The following is a 21442-nucleotide window of genomic DNA, read 5'->3' as shown; positions in this document are numbered from 1 at the left end:
CTCAACTCAGGGAGTCCGTGGGGGCTCCGCCTGGACCGCTCCATACAGTGTGGCCTAGAGACTCTGAAGGATGTAAGCTGGGACAGTCAGAGGGCTCACTGTTTTGTTTCCCATCTCTCTGGGATCACAGTTCTTCGCTGTCTAACATTAGGACCCTTGAAAGCTGTGGTTCATATATATTTTTTGTTTTTTGTTTTTTTCCCGGTTGTTTTGGATGAGAGGTAAAACCCACCACCACATGCCATCTCAGTGCCAGGGGGTGAATGCTTTTTCCCAGGTAAAAAGCAGATTCGAATCAGGTGTGCGTGACTCTACTACGTGCCATCTCTTCTCCATCTAGAAAAGAGTGATGTAGTCACTTCACAGTTGAAGCACTTGCCCGGTGATGATCAAATCTGACTCTTGCAAGAGCCGAATGAGATAAATAGACATGGTTCGTTCACTTGACAGGTAGAGGCTGAGGCCCAGAGAGGGACAGCATGCTGCCCATGGCTATGTTAAGAAGGAATGGCCGAGTCAGGACAAGGATCAAGGCCTCTGTCCTCTGCGCTGGGCTGGTACTTCTGCTGCTCCTCTCCCTCATGGCAAGGCTGCAGGCAGGGATCTCAGCTTTCCTGCCGAATCTGTAATGACACATGCTTTTCCCCACTGGGAAGAGGATGAATAATCCAGTTCCCTGCTCAAAACCACGAGGGAAAGCAGTGCAGCCCCAGGCGGGCCCCTGTGCTGCCTAGATGCATGGTGTGTACAGTGAATTCCTGTGGTTTTTGGCTGTTGCTATGGTGTGTGGACAAAATAGGAATGTGTTTCCTTGGAAAATCTCAACAGTGACTCATCCTTATTTCTGTTAGGAATATTGAAGGTATGGATAAGCCTAGGGGAATAGCCATAATAGCAATGTTTGCTCTCTATCAGGAAGTAGGTTGCTACCATTAAGTGGCTTCTTAAGAGCTTGTAAAGTAAAGCAACATCAGTCTTATTCAAAGGAAGCTGGCATTAGGAAGGGATGTGGAGGTCTGAAATGAATTCTCTTTAATTGAGGGTCTCATTTCCTCTCGGTGAGCAGGAATTCTGCCCACAAGGAGTGGTCAAAGGCTCTGGCCTCTTTGGAAGCCTGTGAGCTCAGACGCAGAGTGGGGAAGTAAGAAAGAAGCTCAAAGGTCTGCTTTCAACTGCATCTCTCTACCACTAAGCCTTAGTTTACCCATCTGTGAAATGGGCACCAGGAAGCTTATCTTACAAGGTGGTTCAGCCAGCCTGGATAAAGTAGCTGGCACATGGTGCTCCCACAGGTCACCGGTGTGACAGTGGTCCTGAGAGTCTAAGAACTGGGGAGGATGGAGGCTTTGGTAGCTGCACCTGCTGAACTGTGATAGGACGCTCTGACGATGTTACAGACATCTCCTCATGACAGGAGATGCTTGTGGGATATGAGGAGGAGGGGCGGAAGGAGTAAACAGCATCAGAGTCCAGTGAATGCTGGATGAGAGGTGATTGTTGGAACTTGCCTCACCCAATGCTCTACTGAGAGGGCCCAGCCACCCTGGGCTTTGTGCAAGCAGGGGTTACAAGGAGGCAAAACCAAGTGCAAGTTTGCAAGCAGGGTTGGGGGCCTGCCAGCAGAGAGAGAATGGGGAGATGCAGAGACATCACTGGTGGCCTCTGAAAGGAGAGAAAAAACATGAATGATGACAGAGAGAGAGAGAGAGAGACAGACAGACAGACACACACACACACAAAGACATCATTCATTTGTGGCCTCTGAAAGGAGAGAAGAAGAAAGGAGTGACACAGACAGAGAGGGAGAGGGAGGGAAGGGAAGGGAGAGGGAGAGAGGGGGTGGGAGAAAGGGGAAGGGAGGGAAGGAAAGAGGGAGAGAGAGATGGAGGGTAAGGGGGAGAGAAGAGGACAGGGAGAGGGAGAGAGGGGGAGAGGCAGGGAAGGGGGAGGGAGAAAGGGAAAGAGGGAGAGGGAGGAAGAGGGAGAGGGAGAGGGGGAGGGAGAGAGGGAGGGAGAGGAGGAGAAAGAGGGGGAGAGGGAGAGAAGAGGGAGAGGAAGAGAAGGGGGAGAGGAGAGGAAGAGTGGGAGAGAAGGGAGGAAGAAACGGGGAGAAGGGAGAGAGAGGGGGAGGGGGAGAAGAAAGGGGAGAGGGGAGGAGAGAGGGAAAGAGAGGGAAGGGGAGAAAGAGAAGGAGGGGTAGGGGGAGAAGAGAGGAGAGGGGGGAGGAGAGAGTCACAGAAGTGGAGGAAGGAGAGGAAGCAGCTCCTGGGTTCTGTGCTGTGTCTGCCGTGCGTGTCTGTGTGCAGCCTTCAGCCACCACAGCCCTTTCTTTGAACGAGCCTCTAAGGCGATCTGCTCTTTGCCAGCCGCAGAGCCCTAACTAAGCAGAAAGAAACAAGAAAGCATACAGACAGAAAACTGCGAGGAAAGGTGCCAAAAGCATAGCCATTCCTTCCTCTAAGTGGGGCTTCTATGGGTTCTTGTTTTACTATGTTCCATCCCCCAGCAATTTTCTCCAGGAAGCATGGATTAAGATCTTCTTGGAAAAGCCCAAACAGAAGCACGCCCCCGGGACCCATGATAGCAGCTGCCATCGGCTGGGCCCCTCTCTCATCCATTCTGGAAGTGCTGTGCCTGTGCTGACCTCGTCTGCATGGCTTTCTCCCCTCTCCCTAGGCCTTCTAGTACTTTCCATTTCTGGAGCTGGACTTGCTTCCCCTGCACCTGGGTCTTTTCACAGCACCTGCCCAGGGGGAGGCCTCCTTCTATGTCTTGGTTTCTCCCTAAGTTCCTTAGAGACTGTCCTGTTCTCTTGGCCAGAATAGAAGCAGAACACCCCGGGGCAACTGAAGGCGGCATTTCCAAATGGTTGGGGTCCAAGGCTTTGGTGTCAAGCTGACCCCAATTCCAGGCTGACCCACCTCCTAGCTATGCATCCTTGGGCAAGTTTCACAACTTCTCTGTGCTCCAGTCTGCTTTCCTGTAAAATGGTTTCCTGTTACTTCTACCTTATCAGAGTTGAGAGTCATGCCTAAGATAATAGATATGACACCTTTAGAAAGGTGCTGGCCTCCATAAATATCAGTTATGATTTCTGGAAAGACTTGCCAACACCCTGATGTCTCTTCCAAGGCTGCGTATCCTCAGAGAGGGAGGAGTCCCTGCGTGTGCTCCTTCTGACTGAGGGTCTCTGTGTGGTTAAGCTGAAGCTCCTGTTCTCCATCTGCTGTCACTGAACACCACAGTGTCTCCTGCCATCCTTCCCCCTTTGTGTCTCAGAAGCAGCGGCCTTGCTGATTGGGCTCATCTGGGGCTTGGCATCAGGAACAGCCTGACCACTCTGGGGATTGCTGGGAGCTATCCTACCCTGGCCCATCTGCTCCTGCTGTTGCCTTCCTTTAGGCCTTTTGGGGGAGGCTTGGCGCGGGGGGGTGGGGGGCTCAGATCTGTTCAATTCAATGCAATAAACCCTGACTGAGCCCCTATTACAGACTGGTCCCTGGGACAGGCACTGGGGCCTGCACAGGATAAGTCTCAGTCCCAGAAGAGACCCACGGGGAATTAAAGGACCCATTGTCTTAGAGTGGGTGGGAAGAAGTTGTCAAGCAGGGATGTCCCGGGCCTGAGGACACTGCGGTAGAGAGAGGCAAGTGTGAATTTTAGGAGCTATGGAATGCTTAAGGACAGCCTTCAGTCTCATCTAACTTAATCAGCCCAATCCAATCACTGAGCTAATTAAATCTATTCCGCTGGATGGAGGGCGGATGTGTTCTGGGCACACGCTCTTTAATGATCTTTGGGAACTGCGCACTCTTGTCGGACCTGGGTGTAGGGGGTGGGTGTTTTTTCCTTTTAAACTCACTTCAAAAATAGATAAAAATCTTTACAATATTAAGAAATTTTTTTTTTCTAAAAGGGAAACTTCAGAACTGCAGGCCTTTCCCCGTGGCTTCTGCATGTGCTGGGAACAGAGGCTGTCCACTGGGAAGGTATTACAGGACCAGCCTGGAGAGGAGGCTGTGTCTGGCTGGAAGGAGTAACCCCCATCCCCCTTTATATGAGCCTGTCTGTTAGAGGCTGGGTCCAAACAATAAAGCATGTTTATGTATAGCTGCATTATGCACATCCTTAAAAAACTGCACAACGAATTCAAGAATACACAAATGCACCGTTGTTACAAATATTCCAGGGCTCCAGAAAGAGTGAAAAATCTTGCACACCCAACTGGGCTGCCTTCCCCCGAGCAGCTCTCAGTATAGTAGGCATCTTGCCAGAATTTCTCTGCGTGCTATTTGCATACGTGTGCATTTATAAATACAGAGTTTCGTTTAGCATGTGAGTACTTTTCCTACAAATGTGACCAAACTGCTTGTATTGTTCTGTAACTTGCTTTTCTCACTTACCAATATGTCTTAGAAATTTTCCCCAAGGGACCTCCAGGTCTTTCTTACCCGCTTTAACTGTTGCAGGGAGGTGGGGGAAGGCACATGCGTTTGCCCTCCTCAATGGAATCATCCTCCTGTTGATGAACATTTATAACAGAATTTGTTTCCAATTGGAAACAGAAGCTGTTTCCAATTATTTGCTGTCACACACAGCTCTGCAGAAAAGATCTTTAGCCATGCTTCTTGGGGGTGCATTTGTAAGTATTTCTGTAGGACGAGATTGCTAGGTGAAGGGGGATGGGTGCTTTTTTATTCGGATGGATCCCTCCAAGTCCCCACCCACCTCCCCGCCCAAAGGCTCTACCAGTTTACTCTCTCAACAGCTGCCTGGTCTGCCCTCCGTAGGGATGGGTGGCTTCTTTGCTGGCGTCTCCCTTTCTGCCTGTTCCTTTTGCAGTCCCCTGGGCTCTCCTACAGACCTTGGCCAAATGTCATCTTCCTGTCCTTTGCTACCCAATTGTGCCAAAGGCCCCATTCTAAGGACTCCAAGTGCAATCTCAAAACATAGACCAATTAATCAAGGACTGATGACTCTCGTTTTGAAATGATTCTTGTTTTCCACAACAAGATGTGCTGCAGGGTTTGGAGCAATCCATTAACCAATATTGATTCAGTCTGCAAACTCCTTCATTCATTCACTGATTTACAACGTTGGGTTCTGGGCTAGTTGTTTTGGAGCCCTGACCCTCAAAGGGCATGCTCTCATTGGATGGAGCAAGACATGCAAATACCTTGTGTTGCTAGGTAGATTTATACATATTATATTATATTATATTATATTATATTATATTATATTAATAGCCACCTGGCTGTTAAACTGTTTTAAATGTTCAAAAAGAGAGGGAGAGATCTCAGCAGGGGAGGGACCAGAGATGCTTTGGGGATAGAAGAGTCTAACAGACCAGCACTAAGATTTATTAGTCTACAGTGAATGATTCCTGGGGCTGTCCAGCCCTTTTGTCACAACATAAACAAACGCAGGGACGTCTCTATCCCCGGGCAACAGTTCTTTTTTCAAGAGTGAAGGAGGAGGGGAAAAATAGGGTGGAGCTGTCTTTTCCAAGCCTCTCTTCCCCTGCCTCTGTCCAAGGGCTGTGCAGGTCAGCAGGGCTATTTGCATTCCTTTCTTCCTTCCTTCATTATGGTTGATATTTCTAAAAGATTTGTTTGTGATTATCTAACCTCCCCAGTTGGCAAGAAAAAGATGAAATGGCTTTCAGCCTGTGTATGGAAGTGTCCTCTACAGACTTTTCTTTTTTTTTTTTTGCCCCTCATTAAAAAAAAAAAAAAAATCAGAAACCAAGGCGACACTGTTCAGAGCTCAGATAGCAAGCTGCTTGTGAATCAAAAGATAACATGGTATGCTGGGTAGCAGGACCCAACCAAAGAGTATTCTGATTTATTAACTTGTCTCCTGAGTAAGATAAAGTGGGTGAGTTAGTAGACATTGGAGCCTCCTTTCCTCTGCCTGGGTCCAAGGAGGAAGTAAGCCATTGAGAGTAAGTTACTAGCATCTGATGTCAGTGCAGCGAGGGTCGCAGCTAGCTCTGCCCTGATGGATGGGTACCATACAAGGTCTAGACTTTGGACTCCAACGGGGCTGCCATGTCAGTGCCATTTCCAGCTAATCTCCTTTTTCCATGCACTCAGTAGGGGAGTTTTTCTTTCTTTAGTTCCTAGTGTTAAAGGCAGTTTAATTTAGTTACATCAAATCTGAAGGCTAACCAGAGCTTAAATGGACTGTAAATTACTGAAGGGGGACCTCAGAGATCATTCTACAATATTCCATCCATCCATCCATCCATCCATCCTTCCATCTAGGAATTATAAGAGCTGATATTTTCCTTTAAGAAGCTTATAGTATATTGGGGGCATATTACACAGACACATATAACTTTTAATCTATGATGGATTATTTGAGTGTCTGCCTCTCTTGCTAGAGGAAGATTTTTTTTTAATTTTTAAATTTATTTATTTATTTTTGAGAGGGAGAGAGAGTGAGAAGGGGAGTGGCAGGGAAAGGGAGAGAATCCCAAGCAGGGTCCATACTGTCAGTGCAGAGCCCGATGCAGGGCTCGAACTCACGAACCACGAGATCATGACCTGAGGTGAAATCAAGAGTCAGACGCTTAACTGACTCAGACACCCAGATGCTCCACAGAAGAAGATTCTTCTATCTGAGAAGAATTAGGTCAGTCCTTTTCACTGCCTAACACAGTGTGAGACACACAGCACATGTTCAGTAAATGAACGACTCAGCAGGAAGTGAGCCAGAAGTGGGGCTGGAAGTTTCAAGGCCTGTGAGGGGCAGTGTGTGGATCAGAGGGTGGCTGCCAGAGAGCAGTGGGGTGATCATTGGTAAGGCGATAGCTGGAGCCACGATGTGGAACTTGGACTTTATTATGTCCCTGGAAAGACATTCATAGGTATCAAGCAGGAGAGACGCATGATAAAGTAGGCTCTTTCTCTCTCTTTCATGCATCCATTTATTCATTCATTCCATTCAATACAATTTATCAAGCATCATCTATATGTAAGGCACCATGCAAAATACTGAAATATAAAGAACAGAACGAAGAGAAGCGTATTTTCAAAGAGCTCACAATCTGGTAGGGGAGAAAGATAAGTAAACAGATGATTATAATGTGTAAATTTTATGCTAGAGATTCACACAGAATACTCCAGGATGGCCTTCTGGAGGAGGTAACATTTGAGCTGAATCTTGAAGGACGCATAAGGGTCAGGTAAGGAAAGGGTGGGAAGGGTGTTGCTGGCAGGGAGAGAGCGGGGAGAACATGTGATGCTTGGGAATAGCCACCCACAGTTTGGGGTAGCTGGAGCATTATGTGGGAGGCTAGGGAGCCGAGGGGTGCTGCTGAAAAAGCAGGCAGGGGCCAGAGCAGAAAGGGCCATGGGGAGACTCCTGGGCTTCATCCAGCAATGAGGACAGAAGATGCTCAGATTTGTATTTTACAAAGAGTATGTTGATGCAGAGAATGGATTGCAGAGGGACTGGATGGGCAGCAGGGATACCACTGAGGCAGCTGTTGTTCTTGGCTAGGTAGGGAATCACAAAAGACTGAATTAAAGAAGTGTTTGGGGTGGGAGATAATAATAGCTAGCATCCACTGAGCACTTACTGTATGCCTTCTACATGAAGGCATTCACTCAGTCTTCTAGTTAGCCTCTGAGATAGGAACCGTCATTCCCATTTTCCAGATGAGAAGAAGGAGGCACAAGGTCACTCTCTAGTGAATGCATATTTGTACTCAGACCACTTATAGGGTTGGGGGATCAGCAGTGTTGGGGTGCATGTATGGGGTGGGGAAGAGGATGAGTTAGACTGTTGATTTGAGATGCTCATGGGACTCATGAGCTCATGGGATTTGAGATGCTGGGAGGGGTTCAGCAGTGTCTTGGTTGGGAGTAGCCTCTGAGAGTCATGGTCAAGGGCAAGTGCATTCAAGGAGACTACAGGTTGGGAGAGGACAGAAACAGCGTCTTGGGGAATCATGGAAGGTGTGAACAGAGAAAGAACTGCTCATGGAGAGGACTAAGAAAGAAGCCAGACCAGAGGGACAAGTGTCTCAGGCGGGCATGGTCCACAGCTCACTTGCCACTGAGAAACCAGGTAGGGTAACAACTGAGGAGTGAGGAGTATCCCTATCAACAAAGATGGACTTTGGTCACAAAGATTTCATAGGTCACCTCGATGAAGAACAGTTTTGATGGAGCACCAGAGGTGGGCTGGGAAGTATAATGGAGGTGAAAAAGGATAGACAGGTGTCCAGAATGTTTTGGAGTCTCTTTGTTAGAGAAGGGAGGAGAGGGAGAGGCGCCAAGATAGAGGGGAGGCAGGGTAGAGTGATTTCATCTTCTTACAAGACTTGAGCCTCTTTTTGTGGACTCATCTTGGGATTCCCCCAACAGGGCTTAGATATTCGTTCATCCTAGCCAATCAACAAGGCTTCTCCTCCCTCCTCCACCCCCTGCCATCACCTCCACCTTGATAAAAGCAAGCCCTCATATCATGTAGGAAAAAATGGTGAAAACCTATTGGAAAAACCATGTGGGGATCTGGAGGACTTTCTGTTTTAGAGGCTAAGTGGTAACAAGCAGTTAAGTAGCTAGCTAGTAAATGCTTAGTTGGTTCTTATTTTTATCTATTTATGGGAAACAAGGTACCCTGTTAATCATGGAGAGAATGGCCACACAGCAGGCTCTCTCACCTCCCGGTGCCTCCCTGGTGTTTTCTCGAGCAGGATCGGATGCTGCCATATTCCTGCGGGTCCAGCTTTGGCAGTTTGGAAGTTGCTGAAGGCGTGTATAACAAGTTCTCTCTTCTGCCTTGAAAAGACCAAATGGGCAAGCCTCCATTTCTAATGGGAACCGTTAAGCAGATACTACAGGCCACGGGTCTGCCTGTCAGATTGACAAATGAGTCTTCTCTTTTGAAAGTCACTTAGGAAGTTGTATTTGGAAGCTTGAGAGGAGCTGTCAAGAGCAGACGGGGGCACCCTGCCCAACAGCTGAGACTGTTTACTTGGGGGTAGGGTAGGGGGACTGTTTCTTATTGTGAGCCATGGTAGGGTTCCCTCCAAATGTTGGAAGTGTGGCCAACCTACATTAAAGGCAAAGGCTTAAGCTTCTGCAGGAGCCAGCTGGGCCCACACATCCTGCCAATGACCTAATTGGGCCCAGCAGGACCCAAACATTTGTATATACCTTTATTTACAGCCTCAAACAGGCTAGCAGGCAGCTGCTTTATGTACGGTATGGTGTGCTGATGGGCGTTCTCGTGGTACTTTGGATACACCCCAAGTGAGGAACCAACACAGAGTCTAGGTTTTGGGATTGGAACCCTTCTCGTTCCCAGGGGCTAACGAGTGGTAGTGGAAGGGGTTCTTGGTGAGAACAGAATACCTCTGGCCAGTGATTTTCAACCCTGGCTCCCCAAGGCATTTCTGAAACCTTGACATATAAATCCAGGACCAAGTTTTCCAGGAAATTTTCTGAACAGTGGGGCTGATGGCCACCCGACTGCCCAGGATCTCCGGATTCATTCTCAGACCTACCAAGAGGTACAGGCAAAATGGCTGAATAAATATTTGAATATTTAGAAAACAAAAGTTACCACCAGGCACTTTGAGGCCGGGACGGGATATGATAAAAATCTTCTGATATCAAATCATGACTGAGAGTTCCATCAGGATTAGCAATCACCTTAAATTAGGGCAAAGAGTCTGACTGGTGATGTCAACATTGAAGACAGTTAGTCTCGGGCTCTTACCACACGGAAGTCCTAGCTTTGCATTTGCACATCTATTCGCTCACTCATGTGATTCTCCCCAAATTCCAGAGCTCTGTCCCGTCCCTCTCATCTGTTGCATCCACTCTCATGTACACAGATGGTCTCTACCTGACCCATTTCATGAGCTCTCCATTTAATTAGGGTCTGTGAGTATATTGCCAGAATGCTACAGATATCATCTATCACAGGCTGGCTTAGCCTCAGGGAGAAGAACCCTCAGGGCACATTTGCATGGGAGTTTTGGCAGGGGTGGGAGGGGTGAGTCAGGGAGAGCATTAGAGTACGGCACTTGAGTGCTATTTGAGCAGAGGGTACAGATTTGGGCACGAGAGTGCACTCATTCTTTGAACAATGCACATTTACTGAGCTCATTCATAAGCAAGGCACTGATGGTATAGAATCTTGGGGAGCTCCCCGTCTGCGGTGGGACAAGGCCTGATGGAGGCTGAAGAAGTCAGTTCTTAAAAGGCAGGTGTAAGGAGCAGTGATGCACCAGGGGAAGTCAAGTCCCACAGAGAGTTCTGTGTCTCATAGGAGTGTGACAAAATTGCCAAGAAACCCACCTCATTCTGTCAGTGCTCCAAGGCTGGGAGTGGGTCTTGCTCATCTTCATTTACCTAGCACACAAGAGGTGCTCAGTGAATATTTGTTGAAGGAATAAATGAATGTACAGAGTGTTGAATGGAGCAACTAGCTGCTTCTTGGGGGTCAGAGGATGGGACAGAGAAAGTCTTCTTAAAGACGGTGATCTTTGAGCTGTATCTGGAAGTGTGAATAGGCCTTTGCCAGGTAGATAAGACAAGGACGGGGTGCTGGGCAGAGGGAACAATGGGTTCAAATGCACGACGCAGGCATCAAAGACCGCTGAGTGTTTGGCTGGTGTATGGTACATGTTGGTCAACCATCAGAAGCCATTCTTAAGGGTTGAGTTCTTGCAAGTTGTGGGAAGTGCAGGTATTTGAGAGTTTTGGGTAGGGTAACAAGGTGATCACCCCGTGTGTGGGTTGACAAAGGGGCACGACCAAAAAGCATGCCCAGAACCCCTCTTCTGAAGTTTTAGGAATGCTATTTACCCCACTCCTGCTTCTCACTAGCAGGAACCCAGGTTCTGCCCCCCGGACCTGGGGAGGGAGGAGGGGGGTTTGTCTCACAAGTCCTTGTCACAATTTATCTTGGCAGCACCCCATGCCAGCTGGTGTGAAGGGAGGGAGTCAGCCACTGGAGGAGCAGGGAGTGGGTGCAAAACTGCTGTTGGCCACACCTCCAGGTGATACCAGTGGACTTGAGTGACACAGGCAGGGATGTCGGGGCTGTTGACACTGGAGGCCCTCTGAGGGCATCTAACCCATGCATGGGAAACCCGAGGCCCAGGCATGGAAGCAAATTGTCCGAGATCTCATGGCACAGTTAGGACTAGACTCCAGGCCTCTGGGCTTCCAGTCTGGTTTTCTCTCCACAGATAGATCTGGGCTCAAAGCTGAGCCCTGCTCTTCCCCTACGATGCAACCTTAAGCAAGTTACTGAACCGCGCAGCTCTGTCATCCGGAACATGGAAATAACATTATCCCCTTTTTGGGGTTGCTGAGGGGGGTTCAACAAAATAATGCATGTCAAGCGTCTCTGGGTGCTCAATGCCTGGCAGGAAGCGTGTGCTCAGTTAGAGGTGAGTGGTATTCCTCTACCCTTCCAGGGTTCTAGTTCTGCTCTAGTGTATCATCCCACTGTGCGGGTGTCTGGTGGTGATGTCCTGGGATCATGCAGGGGCTCCTACAGTAGCTGAGCTGATCAGAGGAGCCTTTCTCAGGTTGTCTTCCAGGTTGTCCAGGAAGGCAGGGGGGCATATCTTGGCTTAATTGGGTTTAGGGCAAATACTGATTTTAAAAGAGTAATCTTCGGTTCGGGTTACAGTGCAATTGTGTGCTCTTTTGGAATTAAAAAAAAGAAAAAATATCAAAGGAAGATTGTACATAATTTGGTATGGGTGGGCTGATTTTTACCACGCAAGAGGACGTTCCGATTCACAAAGGGATTCATGGTACTTTACATCACCAGTGCCTCTTAGTGCACTCACTCAGGAGTCCATTTCCCTCACGTGATTCACACCAACTTTCCAGGAAAGGGCCTCCTGTTCCCCCACAGCCTTGTCACCCCTGCCCTTCTTGCAAGATTCCCTTGAGCTTTGAGCCGAAGCAGCAGAATCCTGGAACGGGGACAAGGTAGCCACTACAGGCTGTAAGAGGAACCATGACTTTATCCGCCACCAAGAAAGAAAAAGCACCGCCAATTTTAACTATCAGATGCAGCTGATTGAGAAACAAATCCCGATTTCAGAAATGTTAAAATGTGAAAAAAAAAAAATACAGGAGACTCTTGAACAACACAGGTAAGCGTGGGTCCACTTACATGAGGATTTTTTTTTTTTTTGATAAATACAGCACAGTACCGTAAAAGTATTTTCTCTTCCCTAGATTTTCTTAACATTTTCTTTGCTCTAGCTTACTTTATTGTAAGAATACAGGATGTAATACATACCACATACAAAATATGTCTTAACTGACTCTGTTGTCTGTAAGGCTTCTGGTCAACCGTAGGCTATTACTAGTTAAGTTTCTGGAGAGTTGAAATTTAATATGCAGATTTTCAATGGCCCCCGGGGTTGGTGCCCCTAACCCCCATGTTGTTCAAAAGTCAATGGTACCTCTTTTTTTTTTTTTTTTTTTTTGAGACAGAGACAGACAGAGCATGAGCAGGTGAGGGGCAGAGAGAGAGGGAGACACGGAATCCGAAGCATGCTCCAGGCTCTGAGCTGTCAGCACATGGGGCTCGAACTCATGGATGGTGAGATCATGACCTGAGCTGAAGTCAGACGCTCAACAGACTGAGCCACCCAGGCGCCCCCAAAAGTCAATGGTACTTCTTAGAATCACTGAAATGCAGTGTTTGAGGACCTGGTCAGCTGGATACTAATGGCAGAATGAGAACATACCAAAGGGACCAATCCCCAAGTTATACATGCTGAATATAATTTATTATTTTTTGTTTGTGAAAGAAACCACTAGTTCGTAGGCTCTGTGGGGACAGACACTGGGTCTGTTTTGTTCACTTCTGTATCTCCACCACCTCGTTTATGGTTGGGGTTCAACAAATATTTGCTGAATGAATAAAAAAAAAACAACAAAGAGCCACATTATAAAACATGTGGAAAACCCAGAGAAGAGCATAAATCATTCATAAATTCCCCCACTGTGGGTATTTTGGCTTATTTCCTTCGAATCTTATTTCCTATGAATATGCTCTTTTATATACAAGTAAACATAATTTATTTTTAGATTTAGCTCTGGGATGTGTTTTTGTATTTCTCTATTAATATGAATGAAACGAGGAAATAAGATGATGCAGAAATGCTTTGAAGATTTGTAAAATGTTTAACCAAATATCTTATTATTAGTTATAATAATCATAACCATACTGCTATGAATGAGGCTGATTTTCTGAGAATACACTTCAAAGCAAACAACAGATTTGTTCTCTGAAGCTGGGAATGTGTGGTCCCTGCGTCCTGTCCTGTTCACCATGGGGAGTCCCTGTGTTTCGTTTTGGGAAGAGAGAGAGGCTCGTGGTTTCTTAGAAGTCCTGAGCCCCAGCTTCCCACCCAGCCCGGAAATTTCTTTAGTGTCACTAATGGAGGGTAAATCCTTGCCTGGGAAAACTCAAGCCTGCCAAAAATTCTACATTTGCTCCAGCCAGTACCTGAAGATCGGGCCTGTCTCCTTGTCTTTGTGGGCAGATAGGAGCCTAACTCTGGCAAGCGCCACTTAGCAACCCAGGTGGGTTTCGCATGGACTAATGCCCCCTTCCTGCTTGCTGTCAGTTTTCACTTCGCTGACTCTGCTCCAGGCCCCTCTGGTTCCCTCCCTTTCCCCTCCCTTTTCTTTAAAATGCCCAGTCATCTCTGTACAAACGCACGTTGAGTCCCATTCATGCTGAACCCTTGTCCCTATTGCAATGGGGGACAAACTTATTTTTGATTGAAATCTGTCCTTGTCACTTTAACTAGTGTTCTGGCTTTGCTTATCGCTGGCAGTACTCGAAAGCCCATGAGGCTAACAGCTTGGGTTCTGGGCTCACCAGGGCTGTCTGTCCGTCAGCATGCCTTGACTTATTAGTCCATGTTCTCACCCTTCCCAACTCAAATCCTCAGCCCTGAACTTGGCCCCTGGCTGTCTGCTTCCTGTCCTCCTTCTTTGCCCTTAAGGATGAGATTTTCTGGTTGTGCCACTTGGTCCCACCTGGCACCATTTCTGCTCTCCCCACCTGCCTCAGCCTCTGGGGCCTGTGGAGGCCAGCCAGGCTCCCAGCCGCCTCTGCCCTTGCCTCAAAGCCAACATCCCCACCACCGTGTGCTGCAGTGGAGGCTGATCTTGGCCTTTAACAAGTACCCAGTCATTAAGTGCAGGGAACAGTTTGGGGGCCCCACACCATCAATGCCTTCCCAGAGATTCAAAAGCATAAATCGCTTAGAGATTTCAAACCAGTTTCTAGGAGCGCCTGGGTGGCTCAGTCGGTTAAGCGTCTGACTTCCACTCAGGTATAATCTCACGGTTTGTGAGTTTGAGCCCTGCGTTGGCTCTCTGCTGTGAACACAGAGACCGCTTTGGATCTCCTGCCCCTCCCCTGATCTCTCTCTCTCAAAAATAAATAAATGTTAAAAAAAATGAAACCAGTTTCTAATACAGAAGGTCATTTTATAAAGTGGCTAAAGGGCTGTGGTCAGTACTAGATGACAGATGACATTTAAGCCCAATTTTAGAAACAGCTGAGCACATAAGTTGCATGTGTATCTCTTTGCTGACTATTCACTGTTCTGATTCTCCCTTCCTCACCCTCTAAACCCAATGTTCCCACCACTCATTGACCTCTCTCTTTGCCTCAGCCTCCCAGGGTGGGTTGTCTCAGATGATCTGGTTTAGGACTCATAGTCTCTCCAGTGTTTATTCCAGGTAAACCAGGAAATAAGAGAAGGAAAGTGTCCCTGTGTCTGTCTGCAGTCCTGCTTTGAGACCTCCTCCCTATTGAGGATTTGTAAAGTTCTCCCTTCTGAGATGTGAAACCCACGTCAGACATGAGGTTGCTCCAGTCCTCACGCCCGTGACACGCAGAGTTGATGTAACAGTCCTAGCTGGCTGGAGGGTCACCTCCCTGGTGTGAAGCCAGAGAGAGGGGGCAGGAACGGGCGCAAGAGACTCCCCTCCACTTACACTCTTATGAGAGTGACGCCCCCATCCCTTTTCCTTTTTGTAGATCACTGTGAGTCGTATCAACACTGGCTAGCAGGTTCCCTTGGCATCCACCAATCCCCTGCCCTCTCGAGAGATTTTTTTTTGCCCCCAGAAAGTTCTGGAAAAAAACCCCAACCAATTCAGTGAAAAAGAAAGTAACTCGGGTTTCTCTCACACCCAATTTTAGGAACGGACAATTGGGTTACAGAGGTTAGCTGACACCCTTCTCTAATTTCTGGGTCAGCCCCTCTCCTGGACCCAGCCCTACTCGGGCCTCCTGAAGGCTCAGAGTCTTCCAGGAGTGGGAGTCTCATTTCCCCTCCTCATGGCTCTGCAGGCGGCTGGTGTGGGCCCAGGACCACTGATCCAGGGAGCCCAGGAACTTACCCTCTGCTCCTGGGTGGCCACGAAAGTCTGGAACCCTGGAGCCACCCCAAAGCCCAGCTCTTGGATGAAAGGCGGCTCAGACTGACTGTGGATCTGAACTTTCACTCCTGCTTCAAACGTCGTTTCCTCTGAAAGAACAAAGACAGACAGAGCCATGGGTCAGTGACAGCAGGTGCTCACGGAGTCTTGGGATTGAGAAGCTCAAAGGGACGTTAGAAAGGCCACATGGTAGGCAGCATAATGGCCTGAAAAGACATCCATATCATCATCCCTGAAAAGTGAGAAGACGTCACCTCGCATGGCAGAAGGGACCCTGCAGATGCGATTAAGTTAGGGACCTGGAGATGGGAAGGTTATCCTGGATTATCCGAGTGGCCCAATGTCCTCATGAGAGTCTTCGTGAGACGGAGGCAGGAGGGTCAAAGTCAGAGAGAGAATGGAAGAAAGTGTGCTGCTGGCTTTGGTCATGGAGGCAGGAGCCACAAACCGATGGATGCAGGCAGCTGCTAGAAACTGGATAAAGCAGGGGGATAGATTTTCCCCTGGGGCCCCCACAAGGAATGTAACCCTGCCAGCCCCAGATTTTAACCCAGTGAGATAGGTTTTGGACTTCTGGCCTCCATAACTGTGACATGACAAATCTGTGCTGTTTGGGATCACTGTTTGTGGAATCTGTGACAGTAGCGGTCAGAAGCGAATTCAGGCCAGTTAGGCCAACTCTTCGCTTGGGTCTCCAAAAGTAGAAAATGGGATTATGAAGTGAGTCATTCACCTTTATTTTATTCGCTAGCTTCTCTACTTGGCCATGAGCTGAAGGTGAGGGGATCAGAGGAGGAAAACATGATGACACAGGGGTAGAAATAAAAATATAGGACTTGCTTGTATGCCAAGGTGCCCGCCCCTTGGAGCTTCTGGAGATGGGCAACTGGTAGAGAAACTTTGGCCTCTCTTTAATTTGGCAAGAGAAATGGCCCCTGGCAGTGGGAGGTGGCAAGGGTGGTGGAAGGCGATGGGATAGCAGAGCCTGGCTCATCTTATAATGTTCAAAATTAGTGGAGGACCCTTTACTGGGTCTCCTCTGTCTTGCTCTTTCCAGACAGCCTGCAGAACGAGCTTTCCAAAATGCAAACCTGCACAGGTCTCTCCCGTGCTGATAAGGAGCCCAGCCTCCGTAACCTGCTCCTGTTCCAGCCTTGCTCTGGGCAACCTCCTGCTTCATGGCACCATGTGTCCAACCCTCCAGGGCTACCCAGATTGGTTGTTACTCGTCTCTGCTCTGCATGGAGGCACATGCCTTTCCTTTTGCCTGGAAAGCCTTTCAAACTTGTCTACCCGGCCAATCTCCTTATGCGTCACTGAAGATTCAGGCCCCCAACCCCACCCAAAGCAAACCCTTCTCTTGCTCTGTTGTATTCTTTCCATATGCCCGAAGAAGCTTCTGCCACTCCAGAAGAATCCTTTATCTGACAGTCTTTCCACCAGGCTGGAGCATCCTGAGGCCAAGTTCTGGGCTATCTCCCTGGACCTCAAAGGCCCTGCACAGGGCCAGGCACATAGCAGGTACTCAGGGAAGGGCTGCTGAGTGAATAAGAGATTTGCAATTCAAACCTCACTCAGTTATTAATGGGCAAGGCCAATCTAGAGTCCAAATCAAGGAGTGTTCTAATTGAAGGGAATGGAGGGACACCTGGGTGGCTCAGTCAGTTGAGCACCTGACTCTTGATCTGGGCTCAGGTCATGGTCTCATGGTTCATGAGTTCAAGCCCCGTGTTGGGCCCTACGCTGACCGTGCAAAGCCTGCTTGGGATTCTCTCTCTCTTTCTCTCTGCCCCTCCCCCATCAAAGTAAAGAAATAATCTTAAAGAAATAAAGAAATGGAATGGGGAGAGGATGGGTAAATGAAGGGATGAGGGAAGATGGCGTGAGGGAGAAATGGAGGTCGAGGTTGGGGAGGGAGGCAGGGGTTTGTTAGCACTGGGGCTACAGTCTGGGGATGAACACCAGAGGAAGGAAGGGCTGGGGCCAGCCATGGGAATGGGCAAGACTCACGGACAGTCTGGGGGCCAGTGATGGAGGCAGGGGAGGGTGCAGGAGCTGGGTGAGAATTCCAAGGTAGGGGTCCGTGGGAAGAAGGGCTTAGTAGGCACACAGGGGTTAGTGGGAAGGACAGGCAGGAGTTTCAGAGTCCAGACTTGGAACCCAGTGGCTGACATGGGATTTAGGCAGAAGGCACCCTCGGCCAGGAATCCTTTCATCATGATTTCGTGGAACTGGAGAGGATCCCAGGCAATCCACAATCACACCCCCTTCCCTCCAGCAGTCGAGTGTTCTGCTATCTCTTTACTCAGACTGTCCATGCAGACTGCTGCCCGAATGTCCCAGGATGCCTGTGTCCCTTGTTCCTCCCAGTACCTGTGGCCTAGCAGATGGACAGGTCCACAGGTGCGTCAGGGAGGGGGAATGCAGGACAGGGAGGAGGGGGGAGTACAAGAGAGGGAGGACGGTGGAAGGGGAGGAGGGGTGAGCCTGCCCAAGCAAGGGGTTGAAGAGAGGTCAGGAGCCCAAAGAACAGGCTCAGATGGGGAAGGAGCCCAGTGGCATGATGCTGGGATCACGGGGATGCCTGTGCTTGGATGAACTGAAAGTCTGTTCAGTGGCTGTGGGGGGCAGAAGGGGAGATATGCCAAAACTTGTTTTCTGAAGCTCTTGGAAGCTGCGTGCCTGCTGTATAACTGAGCTTAGAAAACCTTAGAGCCAGTAAGACAGGCTCAAAGGAGGGGTCCCCTGGCTTACAGGGAGAAAATGAAAAGTGAAGCCTTTCTGTCAGAAATGCTTCAAGTAATGGGCGAAGCAGACAGGCCAGGCATGCCTGCCTTGTGAGAGCCGCCTAAGGCCAATCAGGCTGGGCTGGGATTCGGAAGGGGAGTTTATTCCAGAAGCAGCAGGGGCTGAGGCAGAGTAAATTCCTAAATAACCTCCTATTGTTACAAATATCCAGCAACAGGATGGGCACAGAAGAGAGTGATGGATAAGATTTCCACTCTCTTTAGAGAACTTCCTGCCCAGATGGAATGTTCTAGAATCCGTGCTATCCAACAAAGTAGCCGCTAGTCACATCAGGTGTGACAAGTGCAACTGAGGAACTGAACTTTTAATTAATTAACTAATTAATTATCTCCCCCCCCCCCCCGGCTTTACTGAGGTATAATTGACAAATTGTCAGATCAAGTATACAATATGATGATGTGATACATGTCCACATTTTGAAAGGGTTTCCCCCATCAAATTAATTAATACACTTATCACCTCACATATTTACCTTTTCGGCTTCCTTTATTTATTTTTAATTGAATTAAAAAAAATTTTTTTAACGTTTATTTATTTTTGAGAGAGAGAGAGAGAGACAGAGCACGAGTGGGGGAGGGACAGAAAGAGAGAGGGAGACACAGAATCCAAAGCAGGCTCCAGGCTCTGAGGTGTCAGCACAGAGCCCCACGCAGGACTCGAATTCACAGACTGTGAGATCATGACCTGAGCCGAAGTTGGACGCTTAACCGACTGAGCCACCCAGGTGCCCCTATTTTTAATTGAATTTAAATTTAATTAATTAACTTAAATTCTAATAGCCACAGGCGGCTGTGACCACCTCAGTGGGCAGTGCAGCTGTAGAATGTGAGCTGCGAGCAGACCCCAGATGTCTCAGAGAGTCAGGGACAACAAGGATGCCACCCCTCTGCTTTCCTAAACAGGTGCTCCTGGGGGTCTCTGGTCTGCAGGCCTTGGGTGACTTGGGGGGGCCTCTGGGCGGCAGCTGGATTCTTGGCCAGCCCACGACTGGAGTCCCAGACCCTCTCTGGCCTGCTTTTCCCCAAAGCACTACTTATTCCCAGATTGTTTCTCTTCCTTCATGGACCTGCCCTCAGCATTCTGTGGGTCATTCTCCAGTCTGATTAGGGAACAGTCCCCTTCTAGTCTCTGCCCTATGCCCGCCCACAGTCTTTTATGTTTCCTGCCTGGACATGGATGCTATTAGTGCAACTATGAAGACCTAATTTAGAGCTGAAGTTATCAAACATAGACGGTTAGAGCCAAAGGCTCAGATCATGTGCCTCAGAGGTTCTCAAAATGGAACACACATCAAAATCACGTAGGGAGCTCTGGGTGATGATTTTGGGGACACACTCCTAGAAATTCTGATCTGGTCATTCCGGAGTGGAGCCCAGGTATCTGCATTTCCAGAGATTTGGCGATAGGTTATCTGAGGCCAAACACATTTGGGCAAGCAGTGATATAGTTCAGAGAGGGGAAGTGATTTGCCCAAGGTCACACAGCAAGTCAAGAGCAGAGCAAGGGCTAGAAGTCAGGTCTCCCGATTTCCAATTAAACACTCTTTCTACCTCACTAGGGGTGTGGTTTATTTCCACGAGCAGATGCCCTGGTTCCTAGCTCTGGGTTTCTTTCCTTTTAAAAAAATTTTTCTTAAAATTTTATTTATTTATTTTGAAAAAGAGAGATTGGGTGGAGAGGAGCAGAGAGGTGGAGTGAGAGAATCCCAAGCAGGCTCTGCCCTGTCAGCGCAGAGCCCAGTGCATGGTTTGGTCTCATGAACCATGAGATCATGACCCGAGCCAAAATCCAAGAGTCGGACCCTTAACTGACTGAGCCACCCAGGCATCCCCATAGTTCTGGGTTTCTGATTGGGGGTTGGAGAAAGGGAGTAGCTTTTTCACGCCACATCCCCTAAAACCCCCAGCGCAGTGTCTGGAACCGGGTGGAGTTCAGTAATCGTGAATGAAGCAAATGAGTGGGAAAGAGTCCTCTGCCGAGTCCACCTTTTCCTGCCCTTTGGCAGCTGGGAGTCTGCCCAGGGTCTGGTTGGGCACAGGGACGTGCCAGCACCACATGCTATCTGTCCATGTCACAGGACTTAGACGTCTCTCCCACTGAGATGGAGGTGGGTTGTGCATAAAACAACAGCGGCTGCAGCAGCAACTGTAACAGTAACAGTATCTGGACCACCCACACAACTTTTGGGTCCCGGTGCAAAATGAAAATGTGGGGCCCCTGATTGAAAAAGGATTAAGAATTTCAAGGCAGCCAATCACAGAGCGTTACGCAGAGTGTGGCTCTTCTGAGCATGGGGGCCTGTGGGGACTGCACACATTGCACACGTAAGGAGCCAGCCCTGACCGTAAAGCAGACTGACGTGGACGGAACCATTCACAGCCTCATATTCCCCTCATCACCATATTCAACACTGAGCTGCTTCAAAGAGTGCAGGCCCCTGGTTCAGTGAAGGATTTATTTACACATCATGAACACCAGGATTCAAAGCCCCCGAGAGATAGAAAGAGCTCGAGAGAGAGCACAGAAAAAGGGGAAGCTGCTACGAACACAGTGCTAGGAGCACTTGTTAATTGCGACCAAACAGGAAAGATAATGTTGAATCGGGAGGGAGGCAGTAAAGTGCATTCACCCTGCAGAAGCCGGAATACTGTAGCACTTTTTAGGAGCACGGCCATGGCCGGCCGAAGGTGAAGTCTACCTGTAGAGCATTTTCTGTGCGTGCAGAAAGGCTTTGGAACCTCTGCGGGAGAAGACCGGGAAGCAACGGGCAGAATGCATAATGGGGCTGGGAAAGTACATCGCAATAAAAGAGGCTTAAATCTTTAATCTTTGCAAATTACAGGAAGCATGCTGAGGAAATAAACACGAGGGAAGTAGGAAGGGAAGATTTTCTGAAAAGCCAGAGGAATTTTCTAGGCTAAGGCAGGGATGTGCTGATACAAAGCAATCCGTGTTGGCGGAAGCTGACTTTATAACAGTGGCAAGGATAGCTAACTGGAGGGGAGAGGGTAGGAGGGAGGAAGCCACAAGGGGGGGTTGTAGTGGAGGATAGTTTCTGTGTGTCCCCTGGACTGTCCTCTGCACTCTGCTCTTTGCCCTGGGAGCTGAACTTGTATAGACTGACCTGATGGGCTCCCTTGGCCCCCGTTTTCCAGTTGGGTTCGCCAGTGGTG

General features: G+C 48.6%; 1 protein-coding gene across 1 annotated transcript in view; it reads right to left on the bottom strand.

The window, feature by feature from the left end:
• The window catches only part of LOC109251923 (acid-sensing ion channel 2), a 268037-nt gene that overhangs the window by 48363 nt on the left and 198232 nt on the right, over window positions 1-21442 (bottom strand). Inside the window, exon 3 of the mRNA XM_019423920.2 lies at window positions 15423-15550. Within this exon, the coding sequence (XP_019279465.1) occupies window positions 15423-15550 (128 nt within the window). The remainder of the gene's footprint in view (window positions 1-15422; window positions 15551-21442) is intronic.

Source organism: Panthera pardus, unplaced genomic scaffold, assembly GCF_024362965.1.
Source record: "Panthera pardus isolate Hobbes unplaced genomic scaffold, ASM2436296v1 HiC_scaffold_3, whole genome shotgun sequence".
NCBI classification, from domain to species: domain Eukaryota; kingdom Metazoa; phylum Chordata; class Mammalia; order Carnivora; family Felidae; genus Panthera; species Panthera pardus.
This window is presented reverse-complemented; position numbering and strand designations above follow the sequence as displayed.